This window comes from Sus scrofa, chromosome X, assembly GCF_054392235.1.
Source record: "Sus scrofa isolate SSC_HxYL_T2T_F1_AM1 chromosome X, Sscrofa_HxYL_maternal_Yorkshire_Landrace_v2.0, whole genome shotgun sequence".
Classification (NCBI taxonomy): domain Eukaryota; kingdom Metazoa; phylum Chordata; class Mammalia; order Artiodactyla; family Suidae; genus Sus; species Sus scrofa.
This window is the reverse complement of record NC_139401.1, coordinates 71,840,380-71,856,102: the sequence shown is the minus strand read 5'-3', so window position 1 is coordinate 71,856,102 and position 15,723 is coordinate 71,840,380. Positions and strand designations below refer to the sequence as shown.

Sequence of the window (15,723 nt, the reverse complement as noted above, 5' to 3'; positions counted from 1 at the left end):
AGTGAGGGCAGCCAGGAATGGAACCTGTATCCTCATGAATACTAGTTAGGTTCATTACCCCTGAGCCACAATGGGAACTCCATCAATTGCTTTGTTCAGTTGCTGAGTTCACTTGATAAACCTCTTACCTTTATGTACATAGTCCTTGGAAAATATGTTTCTTACTAAAAACTTTAAAGTATTTAAATAGTAAATAGAAGGACCTGAATAGCACAGGTGACATTTTAACCCTTTACTTTTGAAGGTTGTGACTTTGGAAGATAAAGGAATACCTAGAGAATGAATGGTGGAATGGTGGGTCTTGGTGTAGAGGCTGTAGAAAAAAAAATTATTTCTTTTTTCTTTTCTTTTTTTTTTTGTTTTTTTTTTTTTTGTCTTTTTAGGGCTGCACCTGTGGCATGTGAAAGTTCCCAGGCTCCAGGTTGAATCAGAGCTGTAGCCGTCAGCCTACACCACAGCCACATCAATGCCAGATCAAGCCATGTCTGTGACCTACACCACAGCTCACAGCAATGCCAGATCCTTAACCCACTGAGCAAGGCCAAGGATCAGACCTTCATCCTCATGAATACTAGTAAGGTTTGTTACTTCTGAGCCACAGAGGGAACTCCAAAATTTTTATTTCTGAGCCGTGGCTTTCAGTACCCAAACAGTGGACTCTTGATAATGGATGAGGAATAAGGAGTAATCTACAGAATAAGATTCTTCAGTACTAGAGATTTACTCCAATCAAAAAACTTTTAACTTGGAGTTCCTGTCATGGAGCAGCAGAAACAAATCTGACCAGTATCCATGAGGACGTGGGTTCGATCCCCAACTCACTCACTCAGTGGGTTGGGGATCCAGCCTTGCCATGAGCTATGGTGTAGGTTGCAGACATGGCTCAGATCCCGCATTGCTGTGGCTGTGGTGTACCTAGGCTGGCAGTTGTAGCTCTGATTTGACCCCTAGTCTGGGAACCTCCATATGCCATGGGTGTGGCCCTAAAAAGCAAACAAACAAACAAAAAACCTTTTAACTCAAATGTGAAGAAAAGGGAAATTCCTTCATAAAATCCTATTATAGAAAAGAGGCGTCTAGGAGTTAGGCATTACATATGAGTTATCTACAATGTACCACATTCTTCAACCATTTCAGGAAGATCAGGTGGTAGTTTATTTTTAGGAATGCTATATCTATCTATATATATATATACACACACACACACACACACACACATATATACATATATATACACACACATACATATACATACACATATACATATATATACACACACATATATACATATATATTCACACACATATATATATACATATATATATATATTTTTTTTTTTTCCCCCTACGGCTATACCTACATCATATGGAAGTTCCTGGGCTGGTGATCAAAGCAGAGCTGCAGCTGCAGGCCTACACCACAGCTTGAAGCAACATCAGATCCTTAACCCACTGAGTGAGGCCAGGGATCAAACTCACATTCTCAGAGAACACGTTGTGTCCTTAACCTGCTGAGCCACAACGGGAACTCCAGGTATGGCGTATTTTTTTCCTATTGTTCATAATTTGAATTGCTTTATGTTTCTTCATTTCCCATGTTTTACATAGAAATTATATAACATGTAGTCCTTGAACATGGAATTAAAGTGTAGCAGTTCTGGAGTTCCTGTTGTGGCTCAGTAGGTTAAGAACCTGGCTAGTATCCATGAGGATGTGGGTTCAACCCCTGGCCTTGCTTCAGTGGGTTACAGATCCAGCACCGCCACAGGCTGCAGCGTAGGTCCCAGATGTGGCTTTGATCCTGTGTGGCTGTGGCATAGGCTGTCGGCTCTGGCACTGATTCAGTGCCTAGCCTGCGAACTTCCATATGACGCAGGTGTTGCCCTGAAAAGCAAAAAAAAAAAAAAAAAAAAAGTCGTTTCCATCGGGCGCAGTGGAAATGAATCCGACTAGGAATGATGAGGTTTCGGGTTCAATCCCTGGCCTTGCTCAGTGGGTTGGGGATCCAGTGTTGCTGTGAGCTATGGTGTAGGTCACAGACAGGCTCGGATCTGGCATTGCCGTGGCTGTGGCGTAGGCCAGCAGCAACAGCTCCTATTGGACCCCTAGCCTGGGAATCTCCATATGCCGTGGGTGTGGCCCTAAAAGGACAAAAAGGCAAAAAAAAAAAAAAAATAGCAGCTCTCTTGTGTCACAGCAGGTTAAGGATCTGGCACTGTCACTATGGCAGCTCAGGTCACTGCTCTGGTGCAGATTCTGTCCTGGCCCAGGAACTTGCACATGATGTGGGCAAGTCCAAAAAAAAAAAAATTAAATATAGAGCAGTAGTACTCAAACTACAGTGTATAAAGAATCACTTGGAGTTCCCGTCATGGCTCATTGGTTAACGAATCTGACTAGCATCCATAAGGACACAGGTTCGATCTTTGGTCTTGCTCAGTGGGTTAAGGATCTGGTGTTGCCATGAGCTATGGTGTAGGTCACAGATGCAGGTCAGATCTGGCATTGCTGTGGCTGTGGCATAGGCTAGCAGCTACAGCTCCAATTGGACCCCTAGCCTGGGATCCTCCATGTGCCACGAGCGGGAACTCCGAAAGTCTGCACTTTTAACGGGCTCCTTTATACTAGCCACACTTTGAGAAATGCAGCCATAGGAAATTTATTATCCATTATGCTAAGAGCTTGCTCTGAGAAGTTTTGATTTACTTTATCACCAGATCTTTCTTTTACATTGTGTTCTCATTGGTAATGAATAAAAGTATTTTTTGAATATGTAATAAGATTATAAAAGCTTAAATTGGACTGTGAAAATCCTTTTCAGTTTAGAACAGTTGTTCTGGGAAGTTCCCTTGTGGTGCAGTAGGTTAAGGATCCAGCAATTGCTGCAGCTGTGGCACAGGTTGCAACTGTGGTGCAGGTTTGATTCTTGGCTCAGGAACTTTACATGCTGTGGGTATGGCCTCTCTCCCCCCGCCCCGCCCCTGCAAAAAACACCCAAAACTGTGATTCTCAGTGAGGGAGTGGTGGGGTTATCTGGCAATGTCTGGAGACATTTTTGGTTTTGCAGCTGGGAGTAGTAATGCTACTGGCATCTAATGGGTAGAGGTCTGGGATGCTTCTCAACATTCTGTAACGTGCAGGACAGCCCCCCACGATAACGAATTATCTGGCCCAAGATGTTACTAATGCTGCTGTTGAGAAACCCTGGTTTAGAATGATCTGTTTGAATCCTAGCTCTGTGTCTTAATAACTCTCACCTAACCTCTCTGATCTTGTTTACTCACTGGGTTGTTTTTTCCTTTTTCTTTTCTTTCTTTTTTTTTTTTTTCTTTTTAGGGCTGCACCGGCAGCATATGGAGGTTCCCAGGCTAGGGGTCCAGTTGGAGCTACAGCTGCCATACTACACCACAGCCACAGCAAGCCACATCTTCGACCTACACCACAGCTCATGGCAATTCTGGATCCTCAACCCACTGAGCAAGGCCAGGGATCGAACCTGCAATCTCATGGTTCCTAGTCGGATTTGTTTCCACTGTGCCACGATGCAAACTCCATACTCACTGGTTAAATGAACTAAAAATAGAGTATTTTAATCTCATAGTGTTATCTTGTGTATTGAATGAAATACTCTCCATAAGGAGAGGAGTTGTTGCCTGATACGTATCTACTAGGCATTCTAAATAGTAGCTTCTATTTTCTCCATAAAACTAGTTCAAGAGAGCCTTACTTTAAGGTATATTAAAATGTTAAAAGATTAGGTCATTGTGAATAAGGATTATAACTTCTAATTATCATGTCCTAGGCTATGTTCATGTACTTTTATTGTAAAAGTTTAAAACTAGTTCATCTTTAGTTATGCTCTGTCTTCAGTTCATTTTAAAGAAAATGAACTCAGAAAGTAAATGTTTGCCTCTATATTAAGCAGTCTTTTGAGGTGATAATCCCATTTTATAAGAGCTTTAAGAGAATTTGTAATTCCTTTAAACTGATTTCTTCTAATTGATAAGTTATTTGGGGATTGAATAGCCAGAAATCTGGTCTTTCCAGTCTGTTAATAAACAGAAAGAGGGATATTGTAAATTTTTTACCTAGCTCTATTCCAGACTTTTTGTTTAAGATGACTCCATAGGAGTTCCCATGTGGCATAGCAGGTTAAGGGTCTGGCATTGTCACTTCAGTGGCTCCCGTCACTGCTGTGCACAGCTTTGATCCCTTCCTGAGAGCTTCTATATGCCATGGGCACAGCCAAAAATAAGAGAAAACTCCACATGTTTATCATTAATTCAAAACACATATATTTGTTTTATTGGAATGATCATTGAATAGGGATAAACTATATAAACTATATGAAACCATACCTGTTACTGCTTTACATTTATTTTTTTCTAAAATAGCCCCAAATAGGAGTTCCCGTCGTGGCTCAGTGGTTAACAAATCCGACTAGGAACCATGAGGTTGCAGGTTCCATCCCTGGCCTTGCTCAGTGGGTTAAGGATCTGGCGTTGCCGTGAGCTGTGGTGTAGGTTGCAGATGCAGCTCAGATCCCGTGTTGCTGTGGCTGTGGCGTAGGCCAGTGGCTGCAGCTCCGATTAGACCCGTAGCCTGGGATCCTCCATATGCTGTAGGAGCGGCCCTAGGAAAGGCAAAAAGACAAACATAAATAAATAAATAAATAAAAATAAAATAGCCCCAAATAAAATCTGTAACCATAGGAGTTCCCGCTGCGGTGCAGTGGGTTAAGGATATGTCATTGTCTCTGCAGTGGCTTGGGTTGCCTCAGAGACATGGTTTTGATCCCTGGCCTGGTGAAGTGGGTTAGGGATCCAGCATTGCTGAAGCTGTGGCATAAGTTGAAGCTGTGGCTTGGATTAAATTCCTGGCCCATGCCATGGGTACAGTCAAAAAAAAAAATCTGTTGCCATGCTGAATAAAATAGCCAGATTATGTTTGAATATGCTGGTAACTGTCAAATTTAATTTAAAAATATAAAAAATTAATGACTATTTCAGAATATAGAATGGTATATTTAAAACATGAACTGGAGTTCCCGTCGTGGCACAGAAGAAACGAATCTAACTAGGAACCATGAGGTTGCAGGTTCGATCCCTGGCCTTGCTCAGTGGGTTGAGGATCCAGCGTTGCTGTGAGCTGTGGTGTAGGTTACAGACTTGGCTCAGATCCCGAGTTGCTGGAGCTGTGACTCTGGTTCTGGCTTAGGCCGGCAGCAACAGCTCCAATTAGACCCCTAGCGCTTGGGAACCTCCATCTGACATAGGTGCGGCCCTAAAAGAGACAAAAGACAAAAAAATTAAAAATAAAACCTGAGAACCAATATTGTTCTCCGAGCTATGATGATCATTAAGGCTGTCTGAAATAATAAGAGCATTTTTTTGGAAAATTGAGTTTAATCTATGCAGCATTATTATTATTATTATTATTTTGTCTTTTTAGGGCTGCTCCTGCGGCATGTGGAGGTTCCCAGGCTAGGGGTCTAATTGGAGCTGTAACCACCGGCCTGCACCACAGCCACAGTCACATGGGATCCGAGCTGCGTTTGCAACCTACACCACAGCTCACGGCAACACTGGATCCTTAACCCACTGAGCGAGGCCAGGGACTGAACCCACAACGTCATGGTTCCTAGTCAGATTCGTTAACCACTGAGCCAGACAGGAACTCTCTATGCAGCATTATTTTAAATCAAATATTCCGTGCTCTTGACAATTGTTGGTAATTAATTCCACTGTTAAAAATGAACTAGCCAGGAGTTCCCATCGTGGCGCAGTGGTTAACGAATCCGACTAGGAACCATGAGGTTGCGGGTTCGGTCCCTGCCCTTGCTCAGTGGGTTAACGATCCGGCGTTGCCGTGAGCTGTGGTGTAGGTTGCAGACGCGGCTCGGATCCCGCGTTGCTGTGGCTCTGGCGTAGGCCGGTGGCTACAGCTCCGATTAGACCCCTAGCCTGGGAACCTCCATATGCCGCGGGAGCGGCCCAAGAAATAGCAACAACAACAACAAAAAGACAAAAAAAAAAAAAAATGAACTAGCCAGAGTTCCCTTTGTGGCTCAGCAGAAATGAAACCGCTAGCATCCATGGGGATGCAGATTCCATCCCTAGCCCTGTTCAGTGGGTTAAGGATATGGCATTGCCAAAAGCTGTGGTGTAGTTCGCAGACAAGGCTCGGATCTGGTGTTGCTGTGGCTCTGGTGTAGGCTGGCAACTGCAGCTCTGATTCGACCCCTAGCCTGGGAACTTCCATGTGCTGCAAGTATGGCCCTTAAAAAAAAAAAAAAAGGATGAACTAGTCTCCACTTTCAGGTTCGCTCTCTTCCACTGCCTTTACCAAAAGCCTGTTTCCTTCATATCATTCATTGTTCCACAAGTCTTGTTAATTATTTCTTATACCAGTTTTTTGAGAGTGTATATATTTCTCTATAGGCTTATTATAAAACTATATTCATTTTTATGTGTGGCATATTCTTTTTTTTGTCTCTTACCCTAATTATTTTATATCTGCTACAAAACTTTTTTTTTTGTCTTTTTGCCATTTCTTGGGCCGCTCCTGCGGCATATGGAGGTTCCCAGGCTAGGGGTCCAGTCGGAGCTGCAGCCCGCCAGCCTACTCCAGAGCCACAGCAACACGAGATCCGAGGTGCGTCTGCAACCTACACCACAGCTCATGGCAACGCCGGATCCTTAACCCACTGAGCAAGGCCAGGGATCGAACCCGCAACCTCATGGTTTCTAGTCAGATTCGTTAACCACTGAGCCACGATGGAAACTCCTACAAAACTTTTTTAATGCCATTTTCTCTATTGTTCATAGAAGTGTACTTAGGAAACAAAATTTATTTCAGTATCGGCTGAATTTAGGCATGCTTTAAAGGTGAATAATGCATTTTCAGAATCCATACTATTGTTACCTTCCTGAAGTTAACAAATCCCATTTCTATTAAGTGTTTACATGTGCATCATCTTTTCCTTATATGTTAGTAATACAAGTGAGTCCATTCCCAGCTGGGTTCTGTTAAATAGAAATTCAGAACATACTAATTGAATGCCTACTCTATAGTAAAATACCTTGTGTGTCTGCTCTCTAGTAGTTAACAATCTAGAGAAGGGAATATCAAAGTGTCTTAGAATGATAAGTGCTAGATAAGTGTTAGAATGATAAGTGCTAGAAAGTGTTATGAAACATTTGGCAGGGGCGGAGGGATTAATATACTTGTGTCCTTGGTCCTTAACCACCTAGGAAAACCATGTAGGGTCACTCATTACAAATCACTAAACTCAGTAGACACTCATTCTCTGAGAATTTTGTTGCAATAACTAAAGCCACAGAAGCTCTTCTTATTGGGTCTAGGGATTTTTTTTTTTTTTAGCCTAGGTCAGAGGCAACTTATTTGCATTACTGACACCTAACTTTCAAAGAGTGTCATCTTCCTAGTAGGTTCCCGATCTACTTCCAAAACGAAAAGTCACATCGTAACATCTGTTCTCTGATGATTGAACTTAATGGAGGGAACTATTTTTAGAGTTCCCTGGCCAGACTTCAGTGTTAGTAATGGAAGATGTTACTGGTCAAATGCTTCTGAATAATGAACCACTCCATGATTTCCCAGCCTTTTACAAACATATCCGTGTAAAAAAGAACAAAATTATAAATTAGCATTATTAATTCTGCATTGAGATTCTTGTCTCCTGCACTTCAAAAAAAAAATAGTTTCCCATCTTCTTACTATTATTGCAAAGTTTGAACATAAGGATGGAGGTAAAGGGAAGTATAAATTAATATGATTGCATTTATTTCAAACTGAAATTTTCATTGGCTAACCATGCGTTTCTTCCATTGCCTCATAATGACTGGCTTTTTTTTTTTTTTTTTTTTTTTTTTGGTCTTTTTAGGGCCGCACCCACGGCATATGGAGGGGTCCTATGGGAGCTTTAGCTGTTGGCCTACACCACAGCCACAGCTACAGCAACTCAGTATCTGAGCCAAGTCTGCGACCTACACCACAGCTCACAGCAATGCTGGATCCTTAACTCACTGAGTGAGGCCAGGAATCAAACCTGTGTCCCCATGGATACTAGTCAGGTTTGTTAACCGCTGAGCCACAATGGGAACTCCATGACTGGCTTTTTAATGGAAACAAAATGTAGCTCTTTCTTTATGTAGACATAAATTATCATTTATCTAAGGTAAATGTTTAGGGATGCAATTGCTGGGTTGTATGGTTAGTATGTGATAGTTGCTTACTTTTTTTAAGAAACTGCTAAACTGTTTTCCAGAGTGGCTTGTATGATGGTACAGTCTCACCAGCAATGTATGAGAAATCCGGTTTCTATGCATCCTTGACAGCATTTGGTATTATTACTGTATTTTATTTTAGTGATAGGTGTGTAGTGATAGCTCATTGTGCTCTTGTCTTTTTTTTTTTTTGGTCTTTTTTTAGGCCCACACCCCTGGCACATGGAGGTTCCCAGGCTAGGGGTCTAATCAAAGCTGTTGCTGCTGGCCTACACCACAGCTTACGGCAACACCAGATCCTTAACCCACTGAGAAAGGGCAGGGATCAAACCCAAAACCTCATGGTTCCTAGTCGGATTCGTTTCTGCTGTGCCACAAGGGGAACTCCTCATTGTGCTCTTAATTTGCCTTGCTGTAATGACCATTGATGTTGAACACCCTTTTATGTGTTTATTTGATTTCTGTAGATCATCTTCAATGAAATGTCTCTTCATGTCTTTGCTCATTTTGTTTGTGATTTTAACTGTTGAGTTTTGATAGTTTAAAAAAATATATTTGAGTTTCTAATCCTTTTGAGATGTGTGTTTGAAAATGTTTTCTCCCACTCCATAGCATGTCTTTATATCCTCTAAAGAGGGTCTTTCATACAGTAAAACTTTTTAATTTTGATGTGGTCCAGTTTATATATTTTTTTCTCTTTATGAGCTGTACTCTTTGTGTCAGGTCTGAGAACTCTTTGCCTACTCTTTTATCCTGAACGTTTTCTCCTATATTTTTTCCTAATTTTAAAATAGTTCTCATTTTTACATTTAAGTATGTGATCCATTTTGAGTTAATTTTTGTATAAAGTGTGAAGTTTAGTTTGAGGTTCATATTTTTGGCTATGGATGTCCAGCTGCTTCAGCATCATTTACTTGTTTTCTTTTCTTTTTAGGGCTGCACCTGCAGCATATGGAAGTTCCCAGACTAGGGGTCGAATTGGAGCTGCAGCTGCTGGCCTAGGCCATAGCCACAGCAATGTCAGATCCGAGCCTCATCTGCAACCTACACCATAGCCGGCAACAATGCCAGATCCTTAACTCACTGAGCAGGGTCAGGGACTGAACCCAAATTCTCATGGATACTAGTTGGGTTTGTAACCCGCTGAGCCATAGCATGAACTGGCCAGCTCTTCTCTACTAAGTTGGTTTTACACCTTTGTGAAAGATCAGTTGGCTATACTTGTGTAGGTCTATTTCTGAGTTCTTATTTCTGTTCCATTGATCTATGTATCTACCCTTTATCAGTATCACCCTGCCTTGCTTACTGTAGCTTTATAGTAAGCACCTTAAAATCAGGTAGAATGGCTCTTATCACTTTGGAATTCGGCAAGTAAAAGGTTTTATGATTTTATTTTATTTTTAGGGAGCAATATATAATTCATATAAAAATGTTGTGTATGTTTAAATCTCATCATGAAATAATGTAATCTTTTTTTTTTTCTGTCTTTTCTCGGGCCATACCCACAGCATATGGAGGTTCCCAGGCTAGGGGTCTAATCGGAGCTGTAGCAGCCAGCCTACACCAGAGCCACAGCAACACCAGATCTGAGCCATGTCTGCGACCTTCACCACAGCTTTTGGCAATGCCAGATCCTTAACCCACTGAGCAAGGCCAGGGATGGAACCCTCAACCTCATGGTTCCTAGTCGGATTCGTTAACCACTGAGCCACGATGGGAACTCCCCTAATGGAATTTTTTTGACCCCCTACCCTGGGAACCTCCATGTGCCATGGGTGTGGCACTAAAAAGCAAAAAACAGAAAGAAAATGAAATTCCCAGGCTAGGAGTAGAATTGGAGCTGCAGCTGCCAAGCTACGCTACAGCCACAGCAATGTAGGATCTGAGTCCCTCTGCAGCCTGCACCACAGCTCATGGCAATACCGATCCTTAACCAACTGAGTGAGGCCAGGGATCGAACCCACATCCTCATGGATACTAATTGGGTTCATAACCTGCTGAGCTACAACGGGAACTAATGTAATTTTCAGAATAATTTTTTAATGCAATAATTTTTAAAAACCACACCAAAAATGAAGTTCCCATTGTGGCTTTGCAGTAACAAACCTGGCTAGCTAGCATCCATGAGGATGCAGGCTTGATCCTTGGCCTCGCTTAGTTGGTTAAGGATCCAGTGTTGCCATAAGCTGTCGTGCAGGTCACAGACAAGCCTCGTTCCAACTGTTGCTGTGGCTGTGGTTGCAGCATAGTCCGACAGCTGTAACTCCAATTTGACTCCTGGCCTGGGAAATTCCATAGGCCGCGCATGAGACCCTAAAAAAGTAAAGTGCAAAAAAAAAAAAAAAAAAAGAATAATTATCATCATCAGGCCCAACTACCAAAATTTTTAGGTCTCATTTTTTATGTACCTCTGCTTATTAGTCTTGGTTTTAAGCAACTTGTTTAGTTTAACTTTTTTTTAATGGCTATTCCCACAGCATATGGAGGTTCCCAGGCTAGGGGACCTGTAGCCGCCGACCTATACCACAGCCACAACAATGCCAGATCCAAGCCATGTCTGCAACCTACACCACAGCTCACAGCAACACTGGATTCTTAACTCACTGAGCAAGGTCAGGAGTCAAACCTGCATCCTCATGGATGCTAGTCAGATTCGTTTCCACTAAGCCACAATGGGAACCCCCAAAAGAAACTTTAAATGCCAAGTTGAGAGTATTAATGGCAAGTTCCTTTTCTCTTTTTTTAGATGGTGTTATCCGAAAAGGTTAGTCAACTGATGGAATGGACCAATAAAAGACCTGTAATAAGAATGAATGGAGACAAGTTCCGTCGCCTTGTTAAAGCCCCGCCAAGAAACTACTCCGTTATTGTCATGTTCACTGCTCTCCAACTTCATAGACAATGTGTCGTGTGCAAGTATGAACTTTCAACTACACTTTAAAAATTAAATAACTCATAAGATTTTAACCATTTCTTAATCCCAGAAGAACCAAATTAGTTTAGTGGGTAAATAAACAATTAATGGGTTTACCTTACTTAGAATGTCTATAGTAACACATATTAGTACTGATCTTTTAGTCTTTTCTTGATTGTCCATATTAATGGGGGAGGGACAAAGAGCAAGGATAAAGTATCATGTTAACCATCATAGGAATAACAAAAGTCTAACAATCATAAGTTGGTATTAGCTTATATAAATGTTTGTCAGTAGCATTGATATAGTGTTTTATTATTTGTGTGTGCTTTCAACTTCATATTCTTGTTTTATCACAACATCCCAAAAAGGCACTTAAAGCAAATATTCTTTCATTTTTAGAAGAAACAGATTCTTTTTTTTTTTTTGGCTTTTTTAGGGCTGCACCTGCGGCATATGGAGGTTCCCAGTCTAGGAGTCCAATCGGAGCTGTTGCTGCTGGCCTACACCACAGCCACAGCAACGCAGATCTGAGCTGCGTCTGCGACCTACACCACAGCTCATGGCACTGCCAGATCCTTAACCCACTGAGTGAGGCCGGGGATCAAACCCGCAACCTCATGTTTCCTAGTCAGATTTGTTTCTGCTGCGCCACAACGGGAACTTCCAGGAAGAAACAGGTTCTAAAATTTTTCTGCTCTACCCAAAGCTAAAGATATTTATTACTGTAATAACATGGGCTACATCCAAATTTGGAATCATAAGAGAACTTTTTTTTTTTTTGCTTTTTAGGGCTGTACCCACAGCATACGGAAACTCCCAGGCTAGGGGTCGATTCAGAGCTACAGCTGCTGGCCTACACCACAGCCACAGCAACGTGGGATCCGAGCCAAGTCTGCGACCCACACCACAGCTCATGGTGACACTGAGTCCTTAACCCACTGTGCAAGGCTGGCAATCAAACCCGAATCCTCATTGATCCTAGTCAGGTTCATTAACTGCTGAGCCACAAAGGGAACTCCCTATAAGAGAACTTTTTTAGACAACAAAAATGCATGATTCAGAAGTGTTTCTTTTTTATAGATTCTGTAGTAGTTGTGAACCTTAGAAATGGGAACTAATATTAAAATTTTATCAAACAGTATTGATTTTATTTTACTGTTTCTGAATGATCTTAGGAAAAAAAGATACTTCTTTAAACAAAAGCACTATGGATAATTAAAAATAGTGGATAAAAGGAGATCCCTTTGTGGCGCAGTGGTTAACGACTCCAACTAGGAACCATGAGGTTTTAGGTTCCATCCCTGGCCTTGCTCAGTGGGTTAAGGATCTGGCGTTGCCATGATCTGTGGTGTAGGTTGCAGACGCGGCTCGGATCCCGCGTTGCTGTGGCTCTGGCGTAGGGCCGTGGCTACAGCTACAATTAGACCCCTAGTCTGTGAACCTCCATATGCCGTGGGAGTGGCCCTAGAAAAGACAAAAAGGCAAAAAAAAAAAAAGTGGATAAAAATTAAAATAGCTTTGCTTTTTAGTGTTTTTTAACTTTAAATTTTCCATCTGTATGTGTAATCTGGAAATTCACTTTAAATGAAATTACAAAGCTACCCTTTGAAAAGCTAGTTCTGTAAAATCTTGGAGGCTCTGCAAATTCTAGTAGCCTGAGCCCATGTGAAGGAATAGAGAGGCTTCTTTCAGAATAGTGTGTTATGTTACCATAAGCTTTTCTAACGTTTCTTAAAGGATTTTTACCCCAGAGGTAGGATATAGTCAAAGTATTTAGTCCCTGAGTACCTTTTCTTTTTTTTAAGGGATGGGGTTTTTGTTTGTTTTTGTCTTTTTACCGTTTCTAGGGCTGCTCCCGCGGCATATGGAGGTTCCCAGGCTAGGGGTCTAATGGGAGCTGTAGCCACCGGCCTATGCCAGAGGCACAGCAACGCGGGATTTGAGCCGCGTCTGCAACCATAGCTAACGGCAATGCCGGATCCTTAACCCACTGAGCAAGGCCAGGGATGGAACCCGCAACCTCATGGTTCCCGGTAGGATTCATTAACCACTGTGCCATGACAGGAACTCCTAAGGGATGGGGTTTATGCTGAACATAAGTTAAAAGAAGAAGAGAAAAGGTATAGTAGGTATTAACTATGAATAAATTTAAACTCTGGAATTACTCATAATTAAGTCACTTTACTCACTAGCAACCATGAATATACAAAAATGTCAGGGAGTTCCTGTGTGGCACAGTGGATTTAGTGTCCTGTGTTGACACTGCAGTGGCTCGGGTCACTGCTGTGGCTCAGGTTCAATCCCTGCCAAGGAACATGCCATGGGTGTGGCCAAAAAAAATATATCAGGGAAAAAAACCACAAGCTCCTTCATAATTCTGGATTAAATGCAAATTAATGGGATTCTTAAGAACTAAAGTTTTAAATAGTATCTTACCTTTTTTCTTTTGCTTTTTAGGGCCGCACCCACCGCATATGGAAGTTCCCAGGCTAGGGGTCAAATTGGAGCTGTAGCCTCCGGCCTACACCACAGCCACAGAAATCCCAGATCCGAGCCATGTCTGCGATCTACACCACAGCTCACGGCAACGCTGGATCCTTAACCCACTGACGAAGGCCGGGGATTGGTTTCTGCTATGCCACAATGGGAACTCCATAAATAGTACCTTACTTCCAACAAGTCCAAATTTTAAGATAGCTCACACTTTCCTAAACTTATTCAAATAATTAAAATTTAGTAACAGCAGAGTTCCCTTGTGGCACAGTGGGTTAAGTATCTGACGTTTTCACTGCAGTGGCCCAGGTTGTTGCTGTGGCACTGGTTTGATCCCTGGCCTGGGATGCCACAAGGGTGGCCAAAAAAATAATGATAATACAAGAAAATTAATTAAGAGCCATATATATAATACTATATATTTGGTTCTATTAGGATGAGAAGTGTGAGAAAGATATGCTACCCTTATCATCTGGCTAGAGAAATGAGTTCCATATATGAAAATTTAGGGTCGATATAAGACAATTAATGATTAAGTACCAAATGAATTGTGTACATAATAAATGCTATAAAGTTTCAGGAAGGGGATATATCAGGAATGGTTATAGTTGGCCTAATAGAGAAAATAACACTTGTGCTAGGGCTAGACAGATGGATCAGATTTAGATAGCAGTAGGATATTCTGATTAGAGAAGCAATGATATGTGCAAGGGTACAGAGATAGGAGCAAAATGAAGTGCTGGAAGTAAGAGAGCCTGTTTGAGATTGAATAGTTGTAAGACTATGTTAATGTATTATTTGGTAATAGATGATAAAGAACCTTGAATAACCAGTGAAAGAGCTTGGAGACTGTATTCTGAAGGTAGTAGAAAAGTGACAGTGGTTTTTGAGAAGAGAAAGAGTATCAGGAAAATAGTCAATTAGGAAGACTGATGTATATTGCCATGTAAGAAGGATCGGAGGAAGAGAAAGTAGACTTAGGGTTTTAATATTTTAATGTCAGCTAGTAGGAATCTGACTTTAAATGACAGCAATGAAAATAAATGGGGGGAGTTCCCGTCGTGGCGCAGTGGTTAACGAATCCGACTAGGAACCATGAGGTTGCGGGTTCGGTCCCTGCCCTTGCTCAGTGGGTTAACGATCCGGCGTTGCAGTGAGCTGTGGTGTAGGTTGCAGACGCGGCTCGGATCCCGAGTTGCTGTGGCTCTGGCGTAGGCCGGTGGCTACAGCTCCGATCAGACCCCTAGCCTGGGAACCTCCATATGCCGCGGGAGCGGCCCAAGAGATAGCAACAACAACAACAACAAAAGACAAAAAAAAGACAAAAAATAAATAAATAAAAAAAAAAAGAAAATAAATGGGGAGGAATAGATTTAAAAGATAATCACAAGTGAGGAATTGTCAGATTGTGGAAACTGAAAGCATATAGGAGATCAGGGAAAAGTCAAATATGGCTTGAGGTTTCAGATAATCTCAAATCCTTAGATTCTTTCATCCAAAAATTTTATCTGACTGTATTCTTACTAAGTAGCATTTTATACTTTAGATTTTAGTAGTAGATTGATATTATAGTCTTCATTTCTCTGGGAAGGTACTTCAGGCTTGTCTTTGATTTCTTAGAAGTAATTTAGGGTGTTAAAAATTGTTATAGAGGAGTTCCCGTTGTGGTGCAGTGGTTAATGAATCCGATGAGGAACCATGAGGTTGCGGGTTCGGTCCCTGCCCTTGCTCAGTGGGTTAACGATCCAGCGTTGCAGTGAGCTGTGGTGTAGGTTGCAGACGCGGCTCGGATCCCGTGTTGCTGTGGCTCTGGCGTAGGCTGACAGCTACAGCTCCGATTCGACCCCTAGCCTTGGAACCTCCATATGCCTCGAGAGTGGCCCAAGAAATAGCAAAAAGACAAAAAACAAAACAAAACAAAAAAAAAATTGTTATAGAGGAGTTCCCGTTGTGGTGCAGTGGTTAACAAATCAGATGAGGAACCATGAGGTTGCGGGTTCGATCCCTGCCCTTGCTCAATGGGTTAAGGATCCAGCATTGCCATTAGCTGTGGTGTAGGTTGCAG

General features: G+C 41.9%; 1 protein-coding gene across 9 annotated transcripts in view; it reads left to right on the top strand.

Moving 5' to 3' along the window:
* The window catches only part of MAGT1 (magnesium transporter 1), a 64,226-nt gene that overhangs the window by 11,445 nt on the left and 37,058 nt on the right, over positions 1-15,723 (top strand). For 8 of the 9 annotated variants that reach the window (XR_014835627.1, XR_014835624.1, XR_014835623.1 and 5 more), the window contains exon 2: positions 10,995-11,164. Coding sequence is in view for 2 of the 9 variants with exons in the window: in XM_085008454.1 (XP_084864580.1) it covers positions 10,995-11,164 (170 nt within the window). In the remaining 7 variants the exon portion in view is untranslated. Of the gene's footprint in view, positions 1-10,994; positions 11,793-15,723 lie in introns of all 9 variants that reach the window. The other variant, XM_085008455.1, reaches the window with a different exon arrangement.